This window comes from Ammodytes marinus, assembly GCF_949987685.1.
Source record: "Ammodytes marinus genome assembly, chromosome: 20".
NCBI classification, from domain to species: Eukaryota; Metazoa; Chordata; class Actinopteri; order Uranoscopiformes; family Ammodytidae; genus Ammodytes; species Ammodytes marinus.
In genome coordinates, this window is record NC_137224.1 from 12,470,406 (window position 1) to 12,494,607 (window position 24,202).

Genomic DNA, 24,202 nt, shown 5'->3' on the forward strand with positions numbered 1-24,202 from the left:
ATGAGAAGATTGATATGACTGCCATAACTATACCGTAAAAATATCAAATTAATTCTAGCCTGTCAGCTTAGTTTAGCATAAAGAATGGAAACAACTAATCATGGTTCCAAAGGTATCAAAAAGAGTCTCCGAGGTACCTAACACCCCAGAAAATGTTTTGCTAGCTTCGGTCAAGGCGAGGCTAGCTGTTTCCTTCCTGTATCCACTCCTTATGCTAAGCTAAACACCTGCGCATCCACATTTACCACCCAGCTAGTATCAAGTGAAGTGGGAAACCACAAAGATAATGTGCCAATACTTGTTAGTTCTGCTCTACATGTGAGTCATGACTGAGAAGTGATTACTGTAGATGGGTCAGCTGTTGTTCATTGCAGTGTATTCTTTATTTCTCCAGCGGACATTAGAGCTCAAAAGGTTTAGTCAGTCCATTAATCTACTCATTAGAGCGTAAGACTCCACCTCACCACCGCCTCATTCTCTTGTCTCTCCACCTTATCGCGCTCTCACTCTTGAGTGCCTCTCCTCTTGAACTCCTTGAGGGTGTCGTCAGTCCCCCCCTCAGAGCAGGGTGTGAGTGACTAGAGTGCCAGGAGAGCTTTGAATAACAGGGAAGAAATATAAGGTATAGGCAGCACAAGCCCCCAGACATCCAGGAGCAAAGAGAAGTCATAGGAATAACCATGCCCGAGCCAGTCCCGGAAGGTATGCAGATACTTTTTGTAAAATATATATTTTATATAATCTAGTCTGATGACTGCTTTTTAAAGGTAAACTTGATTAGTGAATCTGGGTTGCCTGGTTTGGTTATATATTTAAGTATATTTGCTTACAGGGTTTATAAAAAACTTTTTTTTAGTTGAGGATGTTGCAAGAATTGATGGATTGTATAATATGGAATTTTCGGGGATTTTTGGTAATAGTTTGTATTTTGGAATAATTTCAAATCACAAATAAAGTAAAAAGTTAAAATTTTCACACAGCACACTGCTCCCCCACAATAACTTGGGGAGGAGGATTAATATTTCTGTTCATTATATCCACTGCTCAACACAGCATTAAGACAAAATGTTGATACCAAAATAACAATGAACCAAAACAGACCAATTACTAAGAAACAATGCTTTGATATAAAAATGTCCTTGAGTGATGATTTACAATTTTGATAGGGCCTTTTAAAGATGCTGAAGATTTGCAGCGTCCAAAAGGCATTTAACTTACAGTTGCTTGACAATTTCAACATGTCATAAAGACAAACATTTTGCCTCCTTGTTAACTGTCTTTACAGAATATTTAAAAGGCCATAAATAATGACATGACAACCAGCTGTTATGACATCACTATGTTACTGACATGAGCGTAGAGGGCGCAATCTTGTTGTAATCTGATAACAACTGTTGATAAGCTTCCAAAAACAGATGCAGTAAAGTAATGCCGGCAGGTTCAAAAGTAAAGTTGCAGCTATAGCCCCGGGTCGACTATGTCGTGCTTTATGTTAGGCCAGCTCATATATCATGCTAGGGACTGTCTCTCACTTGCATTAACCCTGGCCCTTAAACCTGAATTTCAACAATCATGTGTTACACATTGATGCAATATTAAAAAAAGCAAACAAACTTATCCTTTTATATTAGTTTGTCAAATCAATTAAAAATCTGTTTTGTTTTAATTAGAATATTACAAAATATACTGAATGCTGCTTTGGTAGACTGTACAACATCCCGACTATCACAATCCCATAAAATTGGCACTTAGCACATGTGAAAACAACTTGTCCTTAACCTTTCTGGAACCATCCATCCACCACTCTAAATCACTGAACTGGCTGAAATCTGTTATAGCAGAAGAGTGACTTAATGGAGTTGAGTTTTCTACACCGTCAGTGCAGTTTGTGAATGTGACAGGCTTTGCACTTTTGACTTTTTAGCACATTGGTACTAATTCAATTGACCATTTGATTTTTCTTATCTCCATCAGTCCCAGGACTTACCTTTCAAATGATCTAAGCTAGGAATATCCAGATCATAACAATGTCAAGGCACTACTTTTTTGTTATTGCCATATACAGCAACAGAATATATTGCCATATACAGCAACAGAATCTATCTGTGTAATATGAATAGCATTCTGTCTAATTTATGTCTGCACCGCTCTGTCATTCCCAGCCAAACGCAACTCAGTATCAGGGTCAGATAACCGGCCACTGTTTAATTTACAACTCTACTTGACGGATCGCATTTAGTGTTATATTTGGCAAAACTGGTGAATTTGACCATATTTTTCAATATTTCGACCCTGAACTTATTGTGCAAAACCTACTGTTTTCCCAAGAAAGGAATCATTTCTGTATTAACAAGCGAGATAAGTTAAAATGTTGTGTTTCTTCACTCAGCTGCCAGATCCCACCCTCAGCTACCAGCTAAAAATAGCCCTTCCCCCCTATTTTCTTCCTCATAAGTTCATAATGTTTCTCTCACCATGAGGGTGTTAGATTTTAATGTGACCCCCTTTGCAGGCCGGGCTGTGATAAGTTATAAAGTCATTTGTCACTTTCATCAACATACTGTAGTTTCCTAGTGATGAGCAGGCCCAATGATGCCACCTGACTGTGAGGTAGCTCTACTTCCATACTGGTTGGCATGATGGTTTGGTCCTCACTGTAACTTGATGTAAGACTTTATGAGGACAAGGTTGAACCAAAACTGTTTGTAGGATACATGAACGGTTATATGATTGATCTTCTTTTGGACAACAAGGAAATATTCTATATTTTCCACACTCAAATTTACTTTTTAGGATTGTTGGAGAATTGCATAAGGTTTTCCACTTTTTACTCAAAAATGCTTGTGGAAAAGATATTTAAAAAATTACTGGGCCTCTGAATGGTGAAAAACATTTTTTTTAACTGTGATCCTTCCTTTTACAAGCTTAATTAAATATGTATGAGTCAATTTCGAGATAAAATATTATATGGTTGAGAATATTTTTTTCAGTAGGATATGGCCTTATATGGTCACGTTACATTAATATATATATATGTATATGTATGTTTATATAAATATACAAATTGTATTAATCATGAAAGGGACATTTAAAAACAGCTAAAACACCTGAAAAAATATTGTCTTTAATGTAATTTTCTTCTTAAAAAAGTGCTTTTCCAAAAAAAAATTGTTTGCATAAACCTGCTGGCACTTGGTGTTGTCTAGTGAGGCCCAAAGACAAATTCTGCAAATACCTGTAACTAGATACGGGGAGGATAAATGACATTTTTATGCATGTTTGCTTAAACCAGATCCACACCAACATGCATTACGTAATGTGCTGCCGAGATAGCTTCATAAACTTTGTGGGACACCCAGAGGTCCAGGTTTGGCCATGACACACTGTAAATCAACCTGCCAGTAGTAAACCTGAAAGGGGGGCGAAGACTATTTTGAAGACTGTTTCATAAAGCAAGTTTACCAAATAAGCCAGGCTTGTTTGGGTTTGCCCGTATGGAATATTTTTGAGTGTTAGTACCACCAATTAGGTAACAATTTAAGGTTACTTTTGTAGTCTTCTGTATCTGGGTTCTGTACTTTACCCATGTGCGTATAAAGTGTCCTTTTGGTCCACACTTATGGCCACATCCATTAAAGGATTGCGCCCCTTTTGCGGCTGCTAAACCGGTGCAAATGAGAGAAAAATAGCGCCCTGTCCACAGAGCATGCGCAAAAGGGGGAAATACGCGCAGACTGCGCTGGAACTGCCCTGTGGAGCAGACAGCACCCTGGGAGCGCCTGATCCATTTGAATGTATTTAAATAAGGGAATATCCAAAATAAAGCACAAAATTGCTCCATTCCTTTGCAAATAAGCGTTGTTGCGAATAGCACCTTATTCTCAAAGGCCAGCGCTAATTGCAACAAGCTGTTTTAGTGGAGCAGTTACCGCGTATGAAACTTGTGTACTGAAGTCGCGCAAACTTTCTATACTACCCTTCTCTCTGTCTCTCTGTCTCCCTCTCTCTTTTCAATGCTTTAAATTAGGGCTGTCAAATTAACGCGTTAATTTCGATTAATTAATCACAGAAAAATTAACGCGATTAAAAAAATTAACGCAGATTAATCGCACTTCTATAATGCCTTTTGACCCGGTGCAAAAGTGGTGCGGAGCTGCACCTGTAGCTCGCCGGGCCGGGCGCGTGGGTTAAAGGGAGAAAGGTAAAGAGAGAAGCAAGGGAAAGGGGCCGACTCGAGGGCTCTATGGACGGTTTATGGGATGCATGAAGGTAGGAAGACATCTTACTTAATTCTCCGCAGTGTCCGTGCATTATTTATTTAGTGGGTGCAACAATGTAGGCTAGGTTCAAAACAGTAGGCCTATCTCTCAATCTTCCTCCAATTTTGTTTGCTAGCTGTCTAGCACCCGCCCCGTGTGTGTGTGTGTGTGTGTGTGTGTGTGTGTGTGTGTGTGTATGTGTGTGTGTGTGTGTGTGTGTGTCAATATTTTTGCCTATGAGTAGGCTACGAAATGGTGGCAGTGCAGCGCTGTCTGTTGTGGGAGATGGAAAGTCGTAATTTTGTCTGCTTGTTTTTTTGAGAAAATTCGGCGCTAGTTCATGTATAAAGCTGCCTGAGGGGAGGAGACAGAAGTTACGAGAGACGGAGAGCGAGCGAGCGCGCGCGAGAGAGAGAGAGAGAGAGACAGAGAGAGACAGAGAAACAAACTGTAGTAGGCTATACAGCTGTTTATAAACAGGTATAAAAGTGTCATATAAGTATGCGATTAATTTAGATTAATTAATCACAGAGCCTGTAATTAATTAGATTAATTTTTTTAATCACTTGACAGCCCTACTTTAAATTATATTGAATTGATATTGAGTCATATTATGGGGGAAATCTACATGAGGTGGGTTGTGTACTTTTATAGGAAAAACGGTGATGATGGAGCTCAGGTTTATCTAATAAGGTCTGCTTTTTTTAAAACAATGTCACCGTATAAACCTGTGATCTTTGTGTAACAGCCGACCTGTGTGGAGGTGAAGCAGATTTTAGAACATTTATCACCATCAAATCCTTGCTGATCGTCTTGGCAACATGCGTAAAGCGTAAAAGCGCACGGTGCTGCCTGAAACAGTCCCGCCTGGGAAGAGACCCGTTACTGCCTGCTGCGTGTCTTCACCGTGGTCGCAACACAATTTTATTTATAGTGCAATTAATACCACAGTGCATCAAGTTAAGATCCACGTGGATCCGCGAGCCCTTCTCCTGCATCTCCGCCTGGATAAAATACTCAAAATGTTGCATCACATGCTCCAGCACAGAAGTGGGAGGAGAATGACCTTGTTGAGGTCATATTTTTTTTGTAATAGTATGCAATTCATCTTTTTCTCTTTTTTTGTAACATGATTTTTATTTATTTTTTCGGGTGTCTCCTTGTGCCACCCACCCCTCGTGGGACCAGGAGCACCTTTTTCGTCGCAATTAATGGAGATATTAGTGCACGCAATCCATTCTTAGTGGATGTGGTCAATAGGAAATCATTGCACAGTATCAAAGTGGGTGGAGGGTTTTAGTTGTAAAACTAGTAGTGGCTGGTATTACATCTACAGTGCCTACCATCATTGTGTCCTTGAACAAGACTTAACCCCAAAACTGCTCCAGGACTCCAGGAGCGATGTACTACGGCTGACCCTGCGCTCTGACCCCCTCCGAAGTGCGATAACTTGAGAGGGGATATGTGGAAAGACAAATTTCTATACAACTATTGACTAATAAAGTAACTTAACTTAACTTCCCTCAATGACTTGCCTTGCCTTGTTCCGTTCCAAGGCCAGCTCTTCTGCAGGAGCCTTTCTCTCTGGTTTTGCTTATGGCAGCTGTATTACCTTTTTTTCAAATTAGAAGTTTGATTTCTAAGTCAGGTGTTGGACTGCGATCACTACTTTTCTTAGCGTGCCGAATACGGAACAGACTGATCACAACAAACCATTAAAGATGAACTGCAAAAGGAAAAATATATTGATAACTCAAGCTTCCAGAAATAAACTAAAGGTAACTGAGGACAATACATATATACAGGCCCTTTACTACAACAACCTTTACATATACACGGCATGAAACAATAAAGAAATTAAGCTTTGGGAAATAAACAAACAAGCAAAGAAATTACATCCAACAACATAGCTCCTAATTATACATGCACTCAACCACAAATCTGACAACTTTGCCAATATACAGTATGATACCGCAGACGGTCTCTGAAGGGAACATTTAAACCGCAAAGAGCAGCTATTCAGAAGTGCATTGCCCTGCTTTATCACAAACTTGTTGAAGATGATCAAGATTCTCCCCTCAAGTAGATTGACTTAGCAGATGCGGATGCAGATTTACACTGAAAACAGGTGTTCCATGCTCTCAAGGGGGCGTGTGTAGTGTTGACTTACACCAAAGTGTGTAGCGAGTACCATTTGCAAAGGTTCCTTTTTTGTGCTTACAAAGGATCATGCTCTGTAACTTTGGGACTTTTGTTACTTAGAACTCAGAGATGTGCTAGTCACTGTAATGTAAGAAGCCATAAATAGCATTAAAATCAATGCTAATACAATTTCTCCTGTTGGGATGAAGATATTACATATAATGAAGTTATTGGCAAAAGAGAAACAAAATAATGATATTGCTCTAACATCCATGCAAATATGATGTCATTTCACCTATTATAGCAAGAAGGGTATGTGAGCAGAGTAGAGCAAACAAGGACATACCCGTCAGACTATTCAAGGAGGCAGAATCAACTTAAGTCGCATGACACCAAGAGGGTCATAAGACACCGTCCTTGGCCTTTACCAGCTACTGCAGTGACCCCAAGGGAGACACTCGAGCAGTGGGGTATACACTATCGGCTTCTATTTTAGTGAAGAATTTCCCTTTACCAGATTTAGGCCTCAACAATTACACGCACGCAGCGCTCCATCTCTCCATGAGACAACCACTTTCTCCTCACTGAAGCTCCAATTTGACCAAAGGAACATGTCTTGCCAAAAAGTACAGGCGGTGTGTTGAAGTTCAACAGCATCCGTTTACAAAGTTACAGAATTTACTGAGCGCAATAGAATTTTTATAGGTGGCCATTTCATCAGCGTGTATCCTCTTTCCTGGTAGGTGGTATTTCATATTTATGGTCCAAGATTAAGAGCTTAACCATGAAATCTGATGTATTAAAAAAACATTCCTAAAATAACCATTACATAATACATCCATCAGTTTCCGACCAGCATCCAGTTAAATATGATACATCAAGTACAGTTTTATGGTTGAACATTCATCATGACTTTAAAAAAATATTTGGGATATAAAGGACTCCCCAAATCACACTAAAAAGATAAGTACTGTAGTAGGAAATGATATGTTGTTAACCTGTGAGAGATAGCCTACATGTAGAGATGAAAATTTTTCTAATGGTTGTCTTCTTCTGTTTCTATTTCTCAGCTAAACCGGAGGGGGAGGGTGAGTCAGCTGCTCCACATCATTTTCCCACTGACCTTCTGTGCGCCTTAGATTATCACACAGTGACTTGATTACAGCTCTCACATATTCACTTTTGCTCACATATCATGTCAGGCGGCCCATGTCAAGCAAGTGCATGCTCTGACTTCTGAGGGTGCATAACGAGCACACCGATTCTTCATATATCAACCTTATTATTTTTTTATCATGGTGGTAAATCTCTTTTTCATGTAGACTACTGTATGCCAGCCTGCGATCTGTATGTTCAAATTTTTAACCCTCAGGCATTTTCTACCAAGATTATACTACACAACACATTATCATATTACTGAAGCTGTTTACTCAACTGTCTTCAAAGAAATCTAGCAACACAGACGGCACAATGAGAACAATGCTGGTCATGTGATACTGGTTCCGGATTTTACACACTGATAAAAATAGCGACAATTATATATATTTTGTACCAATGGGGCTATTACTTTTCATTTGCATTCTAAAATAAATCCACTCATTTTAGCCCCGGAGCAGCCAGCCCAAGAGGGTGAGGGACAATGATTTTCTTTATTATTTTCTGTTTTCTTTTTTTGACTTTGAGTGATTCATCGCATTCACATGGTGTGGGATTGAGTGTTGAAAAATGCATTGGAACTAATCAGTCAGGGTATTTATCTGAATAATACAGAACAAGTGGTTCCGCCGTAGATTATAAATTGAGGCTGTGAAAGAGGACAGGCTTTTATAAGTCAATCACATCTTATGAGACAACACATGAAGGAAGATAATGCAATATATTATGCCACTTTCCGAGCTTGCCTACAGCATGTGTCACAACGACATCTCGAGTGTGTGTGTGGTGACAGATTTTATTTCCTCAATGTAATGTAGCAGTGAATCTGTCATGTACTCTGCACACATGTATAATTTGCATCACAGCATTATGTGAGTCCATTTCTTTCTGTTTGGTTGTTGTGTGTTGATGATTAGTCTAATGGGAAGTCATGTTCTTGTTTCTTTGTTGGTGTTGTCGATAAAAAAAAGAGAAAAAAGCACTTTCTTGATTTTGAGTTGAACTTGTTGATACAATGATACAAAGAAAGCAAGACGAGCCATCTATATGGATTTTTAATGTACACTGTCACTGACTGACTGCAACTGTATGCATTTGCCACATCTGTCACTCACGATGACCTTTAGGTTACTGTATCACCGCAGGCATGTGAAGCGTGAGCACATATCTGCAAGTGTTCTCTGTTTATGTGTTTTTGGTTGAGTTTATCCGGAGATGTTTCGCCTTGCCGTATCCCCTTCGCCGTATCCCCTAATGTAATGTTGTCCTCGTCCCATCATCTTTCTGTTTTCGATCACTGAATCTACCATCACTTTTTTATTTGCGCAGCCGCGGAACCGCAGCCAGCAACAGATGGTAGGCACCTCTTAGTGTCAGGGAATAATTTAAACTTTCTATTCACTTTCTCCTAAGCTTCCTCAATTATGACCGAATGTTGTGAATAACGACAGTACATATTGAGACCCAAGTTAATTTTTTTAACTTATTTTCCATAGATGCACCTCCAGCAGAAGGAGGTAAGGCGGAATCCCGTGCATTGAAATTTCTGGTTGAACATGTTCGTCAATATAACCCACCAAATGTATTCCTATATGAGTGCACATATGAGCCACACTGTGTAAAAATTACAGTATCTGCATGGCTCTTGTGTGTTTGATTTTCCAATGTATCTATCAGTTTGGTCTCAGGCGACTTGCATAATGTTCAGCTATGCATTTTCGTCGCCACTGAAATATAGGAATTAATATGGAAAACAAAAACAAAAAAATTAATAAATAAAAAAAGAATAGGATAATGCATTGCATGTTATGTTGTTTTTTCATGTTGGCCTGTTATACACATATACTATATAGTATATGCTATGTGTATACCTAACTCTTTGTTGCAACATTGTAGCCTAATTTACATGTATGTTACCATTGTATTTCTAAGCGCAGTATGCAAAATTGTATTTTATGTTTAAGTTCTGGTGTCTTTGTGTTTTTACTGTTGTATGTGTTCTATTTGTGTACTGTATGTATTCTTGTTATTAATTTTTTTAAATATTGATTTTGCATGCTTAATATGTCAAATTAAAACACTTCAACTTTCAGTATGAAAACAAGGTGGATTGGATTTAGGTGGATTTTCATGCAATGTGATGGTGCATGCTATTTCTGTTCAGGTTTGTGTATTTGTCTCCATCTGTTATCAAGCATTTGCTTCCTACATGTAGCATCTTTCTTTTAGTTAAGTTTTCTTCCTTGTCAGCAACATATTTGACTACTTTAATTTGGACTGAAATTATAAAATTAAAATGTGTTGCTGTTTAAATGGATTGTTGTACTGTGATGAGAGAAATACATATAGTGTCATGAGAGATATTGCATATTGTATTTCTCCTGCATAATACTACAGTCCCGTACAAAAGTCTTGTCGCTTATCAATTTTGTAGAAACAACAGCTTATAAACTGACTTTTAATTAATCCATTGGTTTAAAAAAAAATCATATAAAAGCTAAAACCCTCCCAAATTATGTTTAATACTAAAATAAATTTGCTTCACTACAGAAATATTGATCATTTAATAAACACACAAAGGTCAGATTTTGGCGAGACAAAAGTCTTGTTGCCTACAGAGAGTAATGTGAAAATTGAACAAATAATTTACTTCAAATACAAAAATATGTTGCATAACATCAGTGAATTAAGTAGTGGTGCTGTGAGATCCATATTTAATATCTTGTATGACTTCCATGAGCTTGAAGGACTGCATCCATGCGGTTCGACAATGATTCATACAATTTATTGATGAAGTCATCAGGAATAGCAAAGAAAGCAGTCTTACATGCCTCCCAGAGTTCATCCAGATTCTTTGCTTTAGTCTTCCATGCTTCCTCTTTCATTCTACCCCAGACATGCTCAATGATGTTCATGTCTGGTGACTGGGCTGGCCAGTCCTGGAGCACCTTGATCTTCTTCGCCTTGAGGAACTTTGATGTAGAAGTATGCGATGGAGCTGCAAAATGTTACCCCTTTTATGGTTGGGAATGTAAGAGGTAGCTAATTCTTCTTGATATGTTAGGCTATTTTATTGCCTTCCACCCTGCAAAACTCTTGCACACCCCCATACTGGATGTAACCCCAGACCATGATTTTTCCGCCACCAAACTTAACTGTTTTCTGGGTGAATCTCGGATCCATGCAGGCTCCAGTAGGTCTCCTGCAATATTTGCGACGGCTGTGATGGAATTCATCCGAAGATTCATCTGAGAAATCCACCTTCTGCCACTTTTCCAGCGTCCATGCTTTTAGCAGGCTGTGGGCCTTAGAAAATGCCACACGTTTTTTTTTAATTGCCTTTTGTTTAGCTCTGATTCGACCTGGAAGGTGGATTTCTCAGATTAATCTTCAGATGAATTTGCATGGTTGCTCCATCGCATACTTCCATATCTACATCAAAGTTCCTCAAGGCGAAGAAGATCAAGGTGCTCCAGGACTGGCCAGCCCAGTCACCAGACATGAACATCATTGAGCATGTCTGGGGTAGAATGAAAGAGGAAGCATGGGAGACCAAACCAAAGAATCTTGATGAACTCTGGGAGGCATGTAAGACTGCTTGCTTTGCTATTCCTGATGACTTCATCAATAAATTGTATGAATCATTGTCGAACCGCATGGATGCAGTCCTTCAAGCTCATGGAAGTCATACAAGATATTAAATATGGATCTCACAGCACCACTACTTAATTCACTGATGTTATGCAACATATTTTTGTATTTGAGGTAAATTATCTGTTCAATTTTCACATTACTCTCTGTAGGCAACAAGACTTTTGTCTTGCCAAAATCTGACCTTTCTGTGTTCATTAAATGATCAATATTTCTGTAGTGAAGCAAATTTATTTTAGTATATTAAACATAATTTGGGAGGGTTTTAGCTTTCATATGAGAAATTTTTTAAAACCAATGGATTAATTAAAAGTCAGTTTATAAGCTGTTGTTTCTACAAAATTGATAAGCGACAAGACTTTTGTCCAGGACTGTATACTGACATGACAGATTCCTCAAATGCTTATTCCACACCACAACCTCTCAGACAGGTTACACCTTTTTTATTGTCTTATGCTCAGACCCCCCCTACTGTGTTGATCAGACTGTATCAGCCCCCCCCCCCCCCCACACACACACACACACACACACACACACACACACACACATGACTGGCCAATCGAAACACACTGCATTGTTGTTTTCGATGAACGGAATGCATTGTTTTTAAAGTATAGAATATGTGACTTGGTGTCTGATCTTTGCCATTCTTCACCCTGATAGCATATGTGCTGCTGGGGTCAGGAATGGACCTTCATTTCTAAGAACCCAGGAACATGAAGCCTCTATTCTTTGATTAAATATTCTGCTTGATTAATACAGCCTTAAGATCTATTTTTTCTCCTCACAGTACAAAAAAAGTTGTTGTTTGTTTGTTTGTTTGTTTGTTTGTTTGTTTGTTTGTTTGTGTGTTTGTTTGTTTGTTGGTTGGTTGCTATCTTTACAGTGGTCCATAAGTGTCAGCTCATAAGGCTGCAAGAAAAACTGCATTGGTTAAAAAAAATCACTGCTGTGATATGCCGTAGAGATAAGATACAGTATACAATCCTAAATGCAAAATAAATTTGAAGGGTGGATCTTCATGAAAATCCCTGCTAAAAATCCCCCGTGGGGCTATTGCTACTCAGTAATAACCTCAGCTAAACCACAGCCAGCAAATGATGGTAGGCACCCCTTAGTGTCAGGGAATAATCCAGATGTTCTACTCACTTTCTCCACGGCTTCCTCAATTATGACCAAATGTATTTAAATTAACTTTAATCTCAATAAATAATAGAGAGGAAGCTCTCATTTACAACGATGTCAAATGTTGTCTCTGTTTATGTGTTTTTGGTTGAGTTTATCCGGAGATGTTTCGCCTTGCCGTATCCCCTTCGCCGTATCCCCTAATGTAATGTTGTCCTCGTCCCATCATCTTTCTGTTTTCGATCACTGAATCTACCATCACTTTTTTATTTGCGCAGCCGCGGAACCGCAGCCAGCAACAGATGGTAGGCACCTCTTAGTGTCAGGGAATAATTTAAACTTTCTATTCATTTTCTTCTCAGCTTCCTCAATTATGACCGAATGTTGTGAATAACGACAGTACATATTGGGACCCAAGCTAACTTGCTTTTAACTTATTTTCCATAGATGCACCTCCAGCAGAAGGAGGTAAGGCGGAATCCCGTGCATTGAAATTTCTGGTTGAACATGTTCGTCAATATAACCCACCAAATGTATTCCTATATGAGTGCACATATGAGCCACATTGTGTGAAAATTACAGTATCTGCATGGCTCTTGTGTGTTTGATTGTCCAAGGTCTATCAGTTTGGTCTCAGGCGACTTGCATACTGTTCAGCTATGCATTTCTGTCGCTGCTGAAATATAAGAATTTATCTGCAAAACAAAAAAAATAATTATTCAATAAAAAATAATAGGATAATGCATTGAATGTTATGTTGTTTTTTCATGTTGGCCTGTTATATACATATACAATATAGTATATGTGATGTCTAACTCTTTGTTTCATGTGCATAATTGTCAGTTATGTTACATGTATTTCCAAGTATGCAATCATGTATTTTATGTTCAATTCTGTTCTTTGTGTTTCTACTGTTGTATGTGTTCTTTTTATGTGTATTCTTGTTATTTATTTATTTTATTTTATTGCATGTAGTAAAGGTTAACATGTCAAATTAAAACACTTCAAATTATAGTATGAAAACAAGGTGGATTTGTAGGCAATGTGATGGTGCATGCCGTTTCTGTTCAGGTTTGTTTTTTCGTCACTGTTGCAAACATGCTCCATCTGTTATGCAGTATCAAGCATTTGCTTCCTTCCTACATGTAGCACCTTTATTTTAGTTAAGCGTGCTTCCTTGTCTGCAACAGATTTGACTACTCTAAGAAATGTTTTTGTGTGTTTGTTGGTTGCTATCTTTACAGTGGTCCATACATTTCAGCTCATAGGGCTGCAACACAAACTGCATTGTTTAAAAAAATACAATCATAAATGCAAAATAAGTTTGAAGGGTGGATCTGCATGAAAATCCTTGCTGAAAATCCCCCTCTGGGCTTTTGCTACTCAGTAGTAGCAAACCTCAGCTAAACCACAGCCAGCAAATGATGGTAGGCACCCGTTAGTGTCAGGGAATAATCCAGATGTTCTATTCACTTTCTCCATGGCTTCCTCAATTATGACCAAATTCATACAAGTTTCAATCTCAATAAATCATTGAGAGGAAGCTCTCATCTATAACAATGTCAAATGTATTGAATAACGACAGAATGTATTGGGACAGAAGCTAATTTTGACTTATTTTCCCTAGACGCACCCCCAGCAGACCCAGGTAAGGCAGAATCCAAATTTCTGGTTGAACATGTTCCTCTATATAATCCACCAAATGTACTCCCATATGAGTGCACATTTGAGCCACAGTGTGTGAACATGAATATATCTGCATGACTCTTGTCTGTTTTATGTTTATGTAATTTAATTTGTTCAATTTAAAAAATAACTGGTGGAAAGTCAATAACTGTTAACGCTGCTATGACGTGAATAACAGGATATGCATTGCATGTTATGTTGTTTTTTTCATATCAAACTGTTATTTCTATACATATTTTATGTGTATACCTAACTTTTTGTTATATGTGCAACACTGTCAGTTATGTTACCAATGTATTTCAAAGTGCAGTATGCAATATTATATGTTAAGTTCTGGTTCTACTGCTGAATGTGTTCTATTTATGTATGTGCTCCTTTTATTATTCCTTTTGTTTATTTATTTTGCTTGCAGTAAAGCTTAACATGTCAAATTAAAACACGTCAACTTACAATATGAATACAAATGCAATGTGATGGTGCATGCTTTTTATGTTTTAGGTTTGTTTTTTTGGTCACTGTTGTAACCGTGCTCCATCTCATCAAGCATTTGCTTCCTACCTGTAGCATCTTAGTTAAGTTTGCTCCCTTGTCTGTAACAGATTCAGAAGCTGATGGGGATGGTAAGAAAATAGCAATGTTTATATCGACATATTGATAATCTACTTTTGCCTCCACAAAAGTATGTTTGAGGTTTGAGTGTTCCTAGGTGATTATGTGTTAATCAAGATGTCACATAATATATTACATTTTAAATGGACCTGGGTCTATTTCAATTATTTGAAATTATTTTGACTACTTTAATTTGGACTGAAATTACAACATGAAAATGTATTGCTCTTTAAATGGATTTGCAACAATTGGTTTTATTTGTTTGTTTGTTGGTTGCTTTACAGTGGTCATAAAGTGCCAGCTCATAAGCCAGTAAGACAAAATGCATCGTTTAACTAAAATATGATATGTCATAGAGATAAGATCTACAATCCTAAACGCAAAATAAGTGTGAAGGGTGACTCTGCATGTAAATCCCTGCCAAAAATCAACCTCAGAGAATCTTGCAACTCTGTAGTAGCACACCTCAGAATATGCCACACCTCAGGCCTATAACACATCAGATCATTTGCTGTTTCAAAAGAGAAAATAAAGAACTGACTTAAGCGGTCTCTTTTGCAGTGAATTGCATAACATGATTGTTGTCTGGTTCACCTGTTGTGTCCTCTACTGCTGGTATCAGTTGATAATGCCAGACACCTCACTGACACCTTATGTTGTTTATATGCTCGCAGCAATTCAGAATCAGTCTCTCCATGTAAGGAAGGCTACCCAGTGCCCATCCAATCTGTGACCTATGGAACCAGCTCTTGGCAATTTAAACAATGAGAGTGGAAAACACAGCTGTGGGCCACGTGTTACTGTAACAGTCATCGTAGAGCAATGGCAGCTGTTGTCGCTAACATAACATAACAAATGTCATCCAATTTTATGACACGTAGCTCAGAGCTCAAGCAGGGAAGTCATTCAAGATATCAAAGGGAACACCTCCGACTCAGTGGCTCTGAACTGCACAAGTTCTGTATTCCCAGGCGAGTCTCATTCTTTATCGGAAACCAAAGGCCTGTAGATGGCCTGCTAACTTAACCATGTTTTCTGAAATCACAGCCATGCAGCGTGATTTATAAGTCAACTGTCTAAAAAAACATGTTGCACCACAGATCGTGTTTTACAAGAGAAATTCAAAATCCGTTACTCATGTTACAAAGCTGTCCCTGTCTGTTCCGTTCTTTCAAGGGCACGGCTCCCACAGTGATGCGTTGGACGTCTGCTCTATCCAGACTGATTAGCAGTAGATTGGATGGAGGATGTTTATCAAAGTGCCAAAACTCCTAGGCAGCTAAACACTGCTAATTCATTTCGCTGCCCTTCAACATATGTGAATTGGCCTGTGCCTTTAGGGTGGGACACTGACATGAAAAATATTTTCCTTTCCCTACTTAGACACCTTAACTAGAGGTGGCAACTGAGAAGTCCGTAACTTAGACGTCCGTAAGCTTCTGTGCAGTGCATATACAGTAATCACAGAAGTCTGAAGCATTCGTCAGGTCTATTTGGTCCTATAACCCAGCCTGGTGAGCCAAAAAAGATGGCCAAATTGTCAATCAAGGCTGTTCCCTTTTAGGCTGTGTCCGGTTGGGCAACCCTTGGATGAGGGGCATGGCTGATTTGTGTCCTCGCAAGAAGGTTGCCATTTAGGGGAGGTTGGCTGCAGAGCTGAAATTTTCACTGAAATATTGTCTGCTGGGCCAAGAAAGTGTTCTGGCAGCCAGGGTGGACGCAGATGGGATCATTACATGTTAAGTTTAGTTACTGGTTGTCATCGCTATACTTTGCGCAGTGGGCCCTGTGGTGCTGGTCATACCAAGGCTTCTTCCCATCTGTTTATCTCTTATCGGCATTTATGAGTGCACACCTCGTCATCCTTGTCTCTGAAGGTGGATTCCAGACTGAGCTCAGCATGATCTGTGAGCGAGCACAGTGGTAGAGCGTGACTAGGTGAGAAGTGGGAGAACCATTACTCATGTCTACTACGTTATGGCCACAAACAAGCTATGTTTAGATGAATGATAATTTTATGACCACTAAGTGGTTTAATAGATCATTTTAGCTGGTTGGTATCCAGCACATGTTTTTTTTTAATCATGTAGATCCTAATGTTGTCTCCAGGTAGCTAAATAGAGTTTTATAAGTGTGCAGTAGTCACTAATGGGATATGAAGAATATCAAAGAATGGTGCATCCACTGTGTAGGAGGACATTCTTTACTCGTAAGCCATTGGCTTTGAGTTGATTTTTTACATGTCTGACTCCAGAGAGGGAATTGCAGCACACTGATTTTGTCATCAGTGTGTCTATTAAAGGGGAATTTCTGTGTGGGATGTGCTTCTCATACCAAGGCTGGCTAAAGCTATTCCCACGGGTATATAGAGTAGAGTGTGTGAGGGGGGATTATCATCACTTTGCCAACTGCAGACTGTTTTGGACCACTTGCACCAGTATTTCTAATGCATTTGAGATGTCAGTAACTGCCAATTAATTCATTTTTTCAAGAAGAAAAACAATTCCTGCCATGGACATTTTTAGAATGTTATAAGAGCATTGGTGTACAGCTTCCCAGAGTTGCATTAGTCTTATGGTATATGCAGAGGGAAACTGAACAAATTGGGTTTAAAAAAAATTAAAAAAAATAGTATTTTAAGTCACACTTCAGTGGTTTATTTAAGCCGCCTGAAATACACATTCTCTGAAAGGGGTAAGGTAATGGCCTGCAGCCTTGCAAGATCAGTCCAAAAGTCCAGTCAGTCCAAAAGAAGCAGCCAAAGTGATTTCAATGTATCCCAAGTTTGGCGGATACAGGTGCAGTAATCAACGTATTTGATTACTCTCTGATAACAGTCATGATCTGACCTTCACGTGTAAACTTCTGTTTTGATTGCATTTCACTCTTCTGTGTATTAATGCAATAATTCTAGAGAATAATTGTCCTGTAATTTTGTGCCTTGTCTTACCCCATGAGTGTACACCGACTTATGGTACAGTATAACAACAAATAGTTATACTTCCATATGTTAAACGGGATATTTGTTTTTCCCAGCTGAGCCACACGTTGCAGAGGATGGTAAGGGCGAGTCGAATGCACAGTGTAGGACTGTGATCTACTGCATGCAGATTTGATGCTATTAAATGTAATGTACTGTATGCATCCTATGTGTTGGCCAACATATGTGTTATGTCATCAGTGACATATTTCTGAGCATTTGCCTGTATATGGTTGTAAAACTGGTCATTTTGAATCGTAAGGCAAGGTAAAAAAAAATGTAATATGTAACATTAAGCAGGGACTTATTTTTAGATGATTATGTTTACGCTTAGTATGCATTGTTTCTTGATGTGCACCTTGAATGCCAAATCGTTGATACAAGTAGTAAGTGCTGATGTGTTATACTTAGCACTGTCAGAGTTCACAAACACATTCTGGACCTTCTAATTGGTAATGATATATGGGTCACGGGACCTCCTGCATGACCGAACAAACGAAACATCCGACCACCGCTCTCTTGTCCTTATATGTGTTTTGAGTTTAGGGCATGACGTGCTGTACTGTTCAGATGACTTTATGTTCTGTAAGTTTCTAAGCATTAGGCAAAGCTGCCAATTGCGTTTTAGTTCATGTACCGAAAGAAGCGTATGCCCTGTGACCATTTTGAAATGAAAAGGTAGAAAACAGCATTACTTGTGACCGATATCGTCTATAAAGAACCGCACAGTAACAGATTATAAAAATGTTTGTCGTTCACAAACCACAAAATATGCACAGTAATCTTACTTTTCAGTAATGACAATTGCAGAAACAGGTAATTTATAATTTCCCCTCTGCTGTTTTTTATTCTGCTTAGCCAAATGCTGTTGGTGTTTGGTGTTAAAGTGTTTGTTATGTTGCATATATTTGTACACAGTCTGTGAGTGGTTCCGAATTGTTAATGGTTGTTCATAAAAATTTCCTTTGTGTCCTTTGCACTTCAGAATGTACACTGTGGATGTTGCCGATGCCATCGAATGGCTCTCCTACATGTTCTGTCAGTGCTTGTCTTGAATCCAATCAAAGTTGAAGAACTATGTGAGCTCATTTCTATTTCCATCTTTTCAGAGTCTGGGTCGACTGAACTGTCTGGACTCTTCGTTTTGAAGCCGCCAGAAAATGTACACACTGTTGCAGGTAAGAAACGCAAATGTATGGATAGAAAATTATATAAAAAAAAGATAATATAATATACTGTGTGTGTGTGTGTCATTCCCGCTCCACTGAACCCATCTAACTGCAATACACAATATCCACCCTGCCCTCTCTCCTACTCGTCCCGTCTCCGTCTTCCCTTCCTCTGCTAAACTCATGCATATGAGAGTTAATTGTTATTTGTGGTTGGCAGGTGGGGATGTCACTATCATCGCCAAGGTTGACTCCACCACCCTAACGAGGAAACCCGTCATGAAATGGCTGAAGGGCAAGTGGATGGACCTCGGCAGTAAGGCTGGGAAACATATGCAGTTCAAAGAAACTTATGACAGAAATACCAAGGTGTGTGTGTTAGATGGAGATATCACTGTCATGTGCTGTGTGACCCGATCCTCTTACATCAGGAACAACAACAAAAACGATAATTAATCAATTAATATATTCTCCTCAAGATCTACACTTATGAAATGAAGATCATCAAAGTGGTGGCTGGAGACGCCGGGGGCTACAGGTGTGAGGTGACAGCAAAAGACAAGTGTGACAGCTCAACCTTTGATGTGGAGGTAGCAGGTAAGGGAAAAGGCAATCTGGCCTCCTGACACTGATATACTGTAGATTGCATTCCTTAACTTAACCTAAGTTAATTTAACTCTTAATGTTCTGAAACTTATTCTCATTACAGCTGCACAGCAGGAGGAGCAGGCAGATATTTTGTCTGCCTTCAAGAGATCGTAAGTGTCCGTTGGATTGCATTTCAGCACCATCTCAGTGGCCATTGCGTGGATGCAAATACAGTGTAGTGAAAATGCATATGTAGACTATTTATAATGTTTTCCAAGGCGCCTACAGCTTGTGTGTGTATTTGTCTTTCAGCATAGGTGTAACATGACAGTGTATATGGCAGTGTTACTTCAATATTGTCAGAAGGCTGTGCTTGATTTGGTCCCACGGTGTGCTTTGTATATTATGTTCATTTCCAAACACACAGGGATGCCGGGGAGGATGATGGAGATCTGGATTTCAGTGCTCTGCTGAAAGCTGCCAAAAAGTGAGAATCTGAGTGTTATTTTGTTGGCAAAAATAACCAAGTAGACACTATGACTGTTTCCTTCTCCAGTTTTAGTTGCACACTGACACATCCTCTGAATTTTCCTCGACCGACAGGAAGAAGAGACCTCAGAAAGAGGAGGTAAAGATTGATGTGTGGGAATTGCTGAAGACTGCCCATCCGAGCGAATATGAGAAAATCGCCTTTGAGTATGGCATCACCGACCTGAGGGGCATGCTGAAACGTCTGAAAAAGATGAAGGTGGTTGAGCCCAAGGTTTGCGAGGGTAAGTCAGGTCAAGCAGGAGGTGAAGGGAGGGGAAGAGGTCGAGGGGGGGTTTGAAGTCTGAAGGAGATTAATTAGTAGGGGGAATTGACCTCAGTGGAGTAAAAGAGGGCAAAGAATGCAAGGGGAGAGAAAGTAGGCAAGAGTTCGAGCACCATGAAACTTGACAGAGAAAAAGAGAAGGAAGGTTGATGGTTGTTGATTCTAAACTTTTCCCCCTTTTTTTCCTGCAATCCCAGCTTTCCTTAAGAAACTTGAATCTTGCTACTCGGTGGAAAAGGGCAAGAAGATTGTCCTGACCTGTGAAGTAGTTGATCCCAACTGCCAGGCCAAGTGGTTGAAGAACGGCCAGGAGATCAAGCCCTCGGCCAAGTACGTGCTCACAAACACATGCACACCCACACCTCTTATCTTAAGTTCACTTAGACCATTTTCAGTGCCTCCCCCCCCCCCCCCCCCCCGTGCAAAGCTCTGTTCGATAAGATCCAAGACATATGCTTATTTCCACAGTAGTCTTGGGCTGTATCATATTAATCATCAAGCTAGAAGATGGGCATGATGGGGAGTATATTAAAAATATCAAGCTAAAATTACCTGTGCCGCAAAAAGTCACGCTCTGAGGCGATGCTGCCATCAACACGGTTTATTTTAGGCGGTCATAAGGAGCCTCCAGGAGGGTTGAGCAGGTTGACCTGCCAAGACCCTTTTAGGCTGTTAAATCTATACAGTCCTGGGGGGTATCCCCATCACAAACATTCCCAGTCTGTTTCCAGTCTGCACCATAGATACAAATCTATGGTGCAGGTGGAAACTGAAACGCATAAACTTGGTCTGTTCGATATTTTTTGTTATTGTTATGTTTTATTGTTAACCTTTATCTATACAGGGGAATCCATTGAGACTGAGGTGTCATTATCAATGGTGCCCTGTTAACATACAATTAATTTAAAATCATAAAAAAATACAAAAGAGTATAGCAATAAAAGATAATAAAATAAAAACAATAAAAACTATAGAAACATCAGACGTCAATAACAGAAAAAAAAACAACATCAATGACAACATATCAAGCATAAGAATTCCTGTTAAAAGACAAAATATTAAAAACTATACAAAACAATTACAGCCCTCAGCGACAAGCTCATGTAATAGATCTCTCTGAAAGTGTCTAAGGAAATTAGGGTATTTATTAGGGTATTTGATCCTGTTATATGAGGTATATCTCGTGATAGTATTTGACATATGTCCCATATAAGACTTTTCAACATTTTGATAAAGAAATACTTCAGCCCTCCGTTTCACCTTTAAACCGTCTGTCACTTTTTCAAGGTATGTCATGGAGACAAACGGGAATGTCAGAACACTTACCATCAATAGGACGACCCTGGCTGATGATGCTGCATATGAGTGCGTTGTTGGCGAGGAAAAAACCTTCACAGAGGTGTTTGTAAAAGGTGCAGCATATTTCTATTTAATTTTGACAGTGAAAATCTGACATAAATAATGAATGAATGTATAAACCTTATGGAATTAACATTACAATTCTCCTGGTTTCTGCTCTACCCAGAGCCCCCTATTACCATCACCAAGCTGATGGATGACTATCATGTGGTGGTTGGTGAGAGGGTGGAGTTCGAGATTGAGGTGTCGGAGGAGGGCGCCCACGTCATGTGGTCAGTATATCAGTTATTTAGCAACATAGGCTCAGTCAAACTTCTTTTCTGCCATGGCTTTAATTCCCTGCAGGAGCAAATCAGAAATCTGTCCAATTCAAACAGTTATGTACTCTAAAGAGAGTCTGTTCTTAGGTCTTCATGTTTCATAAAATTACTGCCTTCCTTTCCTCCGAAATGTGGTCTGCCCTTGTTTCCCCATAAATATTGAATCATTGTCTTTGGTTTATTAATTAAGCTCTGTTTGTATTTCTGTATTCTGTATTTACTGTATCTTCACATGTCACACAGTGCTCTCTCCAAAGGAGTATTTGAGCAATCATTGAACAGTGGAAATGTAACATTATTTCCTCTCTTGCTCACTATCACTACTCTGTATGAAACATTTAGCAGTGACGTGTTTCAAAGAGAGCTCATTCCATATTCTTTTCCAGGTTCTTTGAGGATATAGAGCTTCACAAAGAGAAAGATTCAAAGTTTCGCATCAAGAAGGATGGAAGGAAGCACACACTTATCATCGCAGAGGCTACGCTGGATGACATTGGAATGTACCATGCTTGGACGAATGGAGGGCATACCAAAGGAGAGCTGGAGGTGGAAGGTACCCCTGGAAAATATTGCATTCTAATTCAGTTTTTCAGTTTTCAGTGATTGTGGAGTCAATAAAACATTCAAAAGTTACGATAATTATTAATATGTCTATTAATTTAGATTAATTTGCTTACAAGGAAGTACTTATCAAAGAGGTAAGACTTCATTTGAGAGGTTTTAGGTTCAGTCTGGGTTTCCTGCAATCGGAATGTAAGCTGTTGAGTGCTGAGGATGCAGCTGGGCATAACCGCTGACCCAGAGGCTTAACACCTCTCTTTGCAAACTAACAACTCATGGCACTTGGTGTCAGGATGTTGTCATTATATTCCCTTTCCCCCTATACTTTCAACCACTTGCTCGACTACCTGAACAGTTCTCTTATGGTTTTTCATTGCCTTATTCAGAAAAACAACTAGAGGTGTTGCAGGACATTGCTGATCTGACAGTCAGGGCAACCGACTCGGCTTTGTTCAAATGCGAGGTGTCTGATGATAAGGTCACTGGGAAGTGGTTCAAAGATGGAGTGGAGGTCATGCCAAGTGAACGCCATAAAATGACTCATGTTGGCAGGTATGAGGAAACAGGACTGCATTCAAAAGCATTTTTAGAATACTTAAGCAGATGTTTTCCATCTATCATATCTTCCCTGTTGCCTGTTTCAGGTTTCATCGGCTGTTTATTGACAATGTGAAGCCAGAGGATGCTGGAGACTACACGTTTGTTCCTGAGGGATATGCTCTGTCACTTTCTGCCAAACTCAACTTCTTGGGTAAGAAAGACGGAATGATTACAATGCTGCTATCACGGATACATTAATCGTCAGCAGTTAAGATAATGTTGACTACTCTTTTTTTTCTCTCCTCTCAAAACAGAAATTAAGATTGACTATGTGCCTAGACAAGGTAGGTAGCTTTAAATCACCTCCGTTGGCAATCAATTAAGATATCTTGCATGTAGTTCATAGCACAAACCCGCTTTCACACATTCTCCCCCCCTCTCTCTCTCTCTCTCTCTCTCTCTCTCTCTCTCTCTCTCTCTCTCTCTCTCTCTCTCTCTGTGTGTGGCACATTAACCAGATCCTCCAAAGATCCACCTGGACACCACAGGTAACATGGTCTCGCAAAACACCATCATTGTGGTGGCAGGCAACAAGCTCCGTCTGGATGTGGAGATCACAGGAGAGCCAGCACCCACTGTTCTTTGGACCAAAGGAGAAGTAGTAAGTATTGCATGTCATGGGTGTGCTGTGCACATAGCAGATACAAACATGTGTCATAGGCAAGTTACCTAGGAGACATAACTTAGCTAACATGACCGTGGTTACTGTAGAACGGCCTGTTATTTTTTCCATGCTTACTCCTCCCCTCTCCATGTTTTTCTCTTTGACTAGGCTGCAGTTTATTGCAACCAGACCAGAAAAACTACAGTCCTATGAACACCTCCATGCTTTTTATTTTGCCTTGTTTACATGACATAAAAATGTATTTATTTTATTAGTCCGATAAAAACCACACTATTAAAATACATGTTAGTCCGATTGAAATGATACAAATCAATTTTCTCAAACTTCAGCTAACACATCCAAACAGTAACATACGAAATATACAGAGTTGTAAAGTTATCCATACCGACGCTCGACATGTTACCAGTTTTTCACTCGCTAACAAAATAGCTGCTCGCTGACAAGTTAGCCACTTGCTTAGTCTGTGACATTATCAGTCAACCTGCACAAGCTAAAAAGTTCCTGAAAGAGGGCATTTCACCACCTATCGTAGCAGATTCTGACATTCTTCGGTCCAAAA

The 24,202-nt window shown here is 39.4% G+C and overlaps 1 protein-coding gene across 6 annotated transcripts in view; it reads left to right on the forward strand.

Moving 5' to 3' along the window:
- The first annotated feature begins 568 nt into the window (after window positions 1–568).
- LOC307266908 (myosin-binding protein C, fast-type-like) overlaps window positions 569–24,202 on the forward strand; it is a 28,072-nt gene continuing 4,438 nt past the window's right edge. The window contains exons 1-21 of one of the 6 annotated variants that reach the window (XM_080049034.1): window positions 593–702; window positions 7,472–7,489; window positions 9,053–9,073; window positions 12,611–12,637; window positions 12,780–12,800; window positions 13,960–13,980; window positions 17,664–17,687; window positions 18,717–18,785; window positions 18,997–19,145; window positions 19,256–19,373; window positions 19,486–19,534; window positions 19,792–19,851; window positions 19,968–20,137; window positions 20,376–20,508; window positions 21,466–21,590; window positions 21,704–21,809; window positions 22,244–22,410; window positions 22,805–22,970; window positions 23,063–23,169; window positions 23,273–23,302; window positions 23,477–23,619. In XM_080049034.1, the coding sequence (XP_079905160.1) occupies window positions 681–702; window positions 7,472–7,489; window positions 9,053–9,073; window positions 12,611–12,637; window positions 12,780–12,800; window positions 13,960–13,980; window positions 17,664–17,687; window positions 18,717–18,785; window positions 18,997–19,145; window positions 19,256–19,373; window positions 19,486–19,534; window positions 19,792–19,851; window positions 19,968–20,137; window positions 20,376–20,508; window positions 21,466–21,590; window positions 21,704–21,809; window positions 22,244–22,410; window positions 22,805–22,970; window positions 23,063–23,169; window positions 23,273–23,302; window positions 23,477–23,619 (1,746 nt within the window). In that variant the 5' untranslated portion in view covers window positions 593–680. Of the gene's footprint in view, window positions 703–7,471; window positions 7,490–9,052; window positions 9,074–12,610; window positions 12,638–12,779; window positions 12,801–13,959; window positions 13,981–17,663; window positions 17,688–18,716; window positions 18,786–18,996; window positions 19,146–19,255; window positions 19,374–19,485; window positions 19,535–19,791; window positions 19,852–19,967; window positions 20,138–20,375; window positions 20,509–21,465; window positions 21,591–21,703; window positions 21,810–22,243; window positions 22,411–22,804; window positions 22,971–23,062; window positions 23,170–23,272; window positions 23,303–23,476; window positions 23,620–24,202 lie in introns of all 6 variants that reach the window. The other 5 variants (XM_080049035.1, XM_080049036.1, XM_080049037.1 and 2 more) reach the window with 5 other exon arrangements.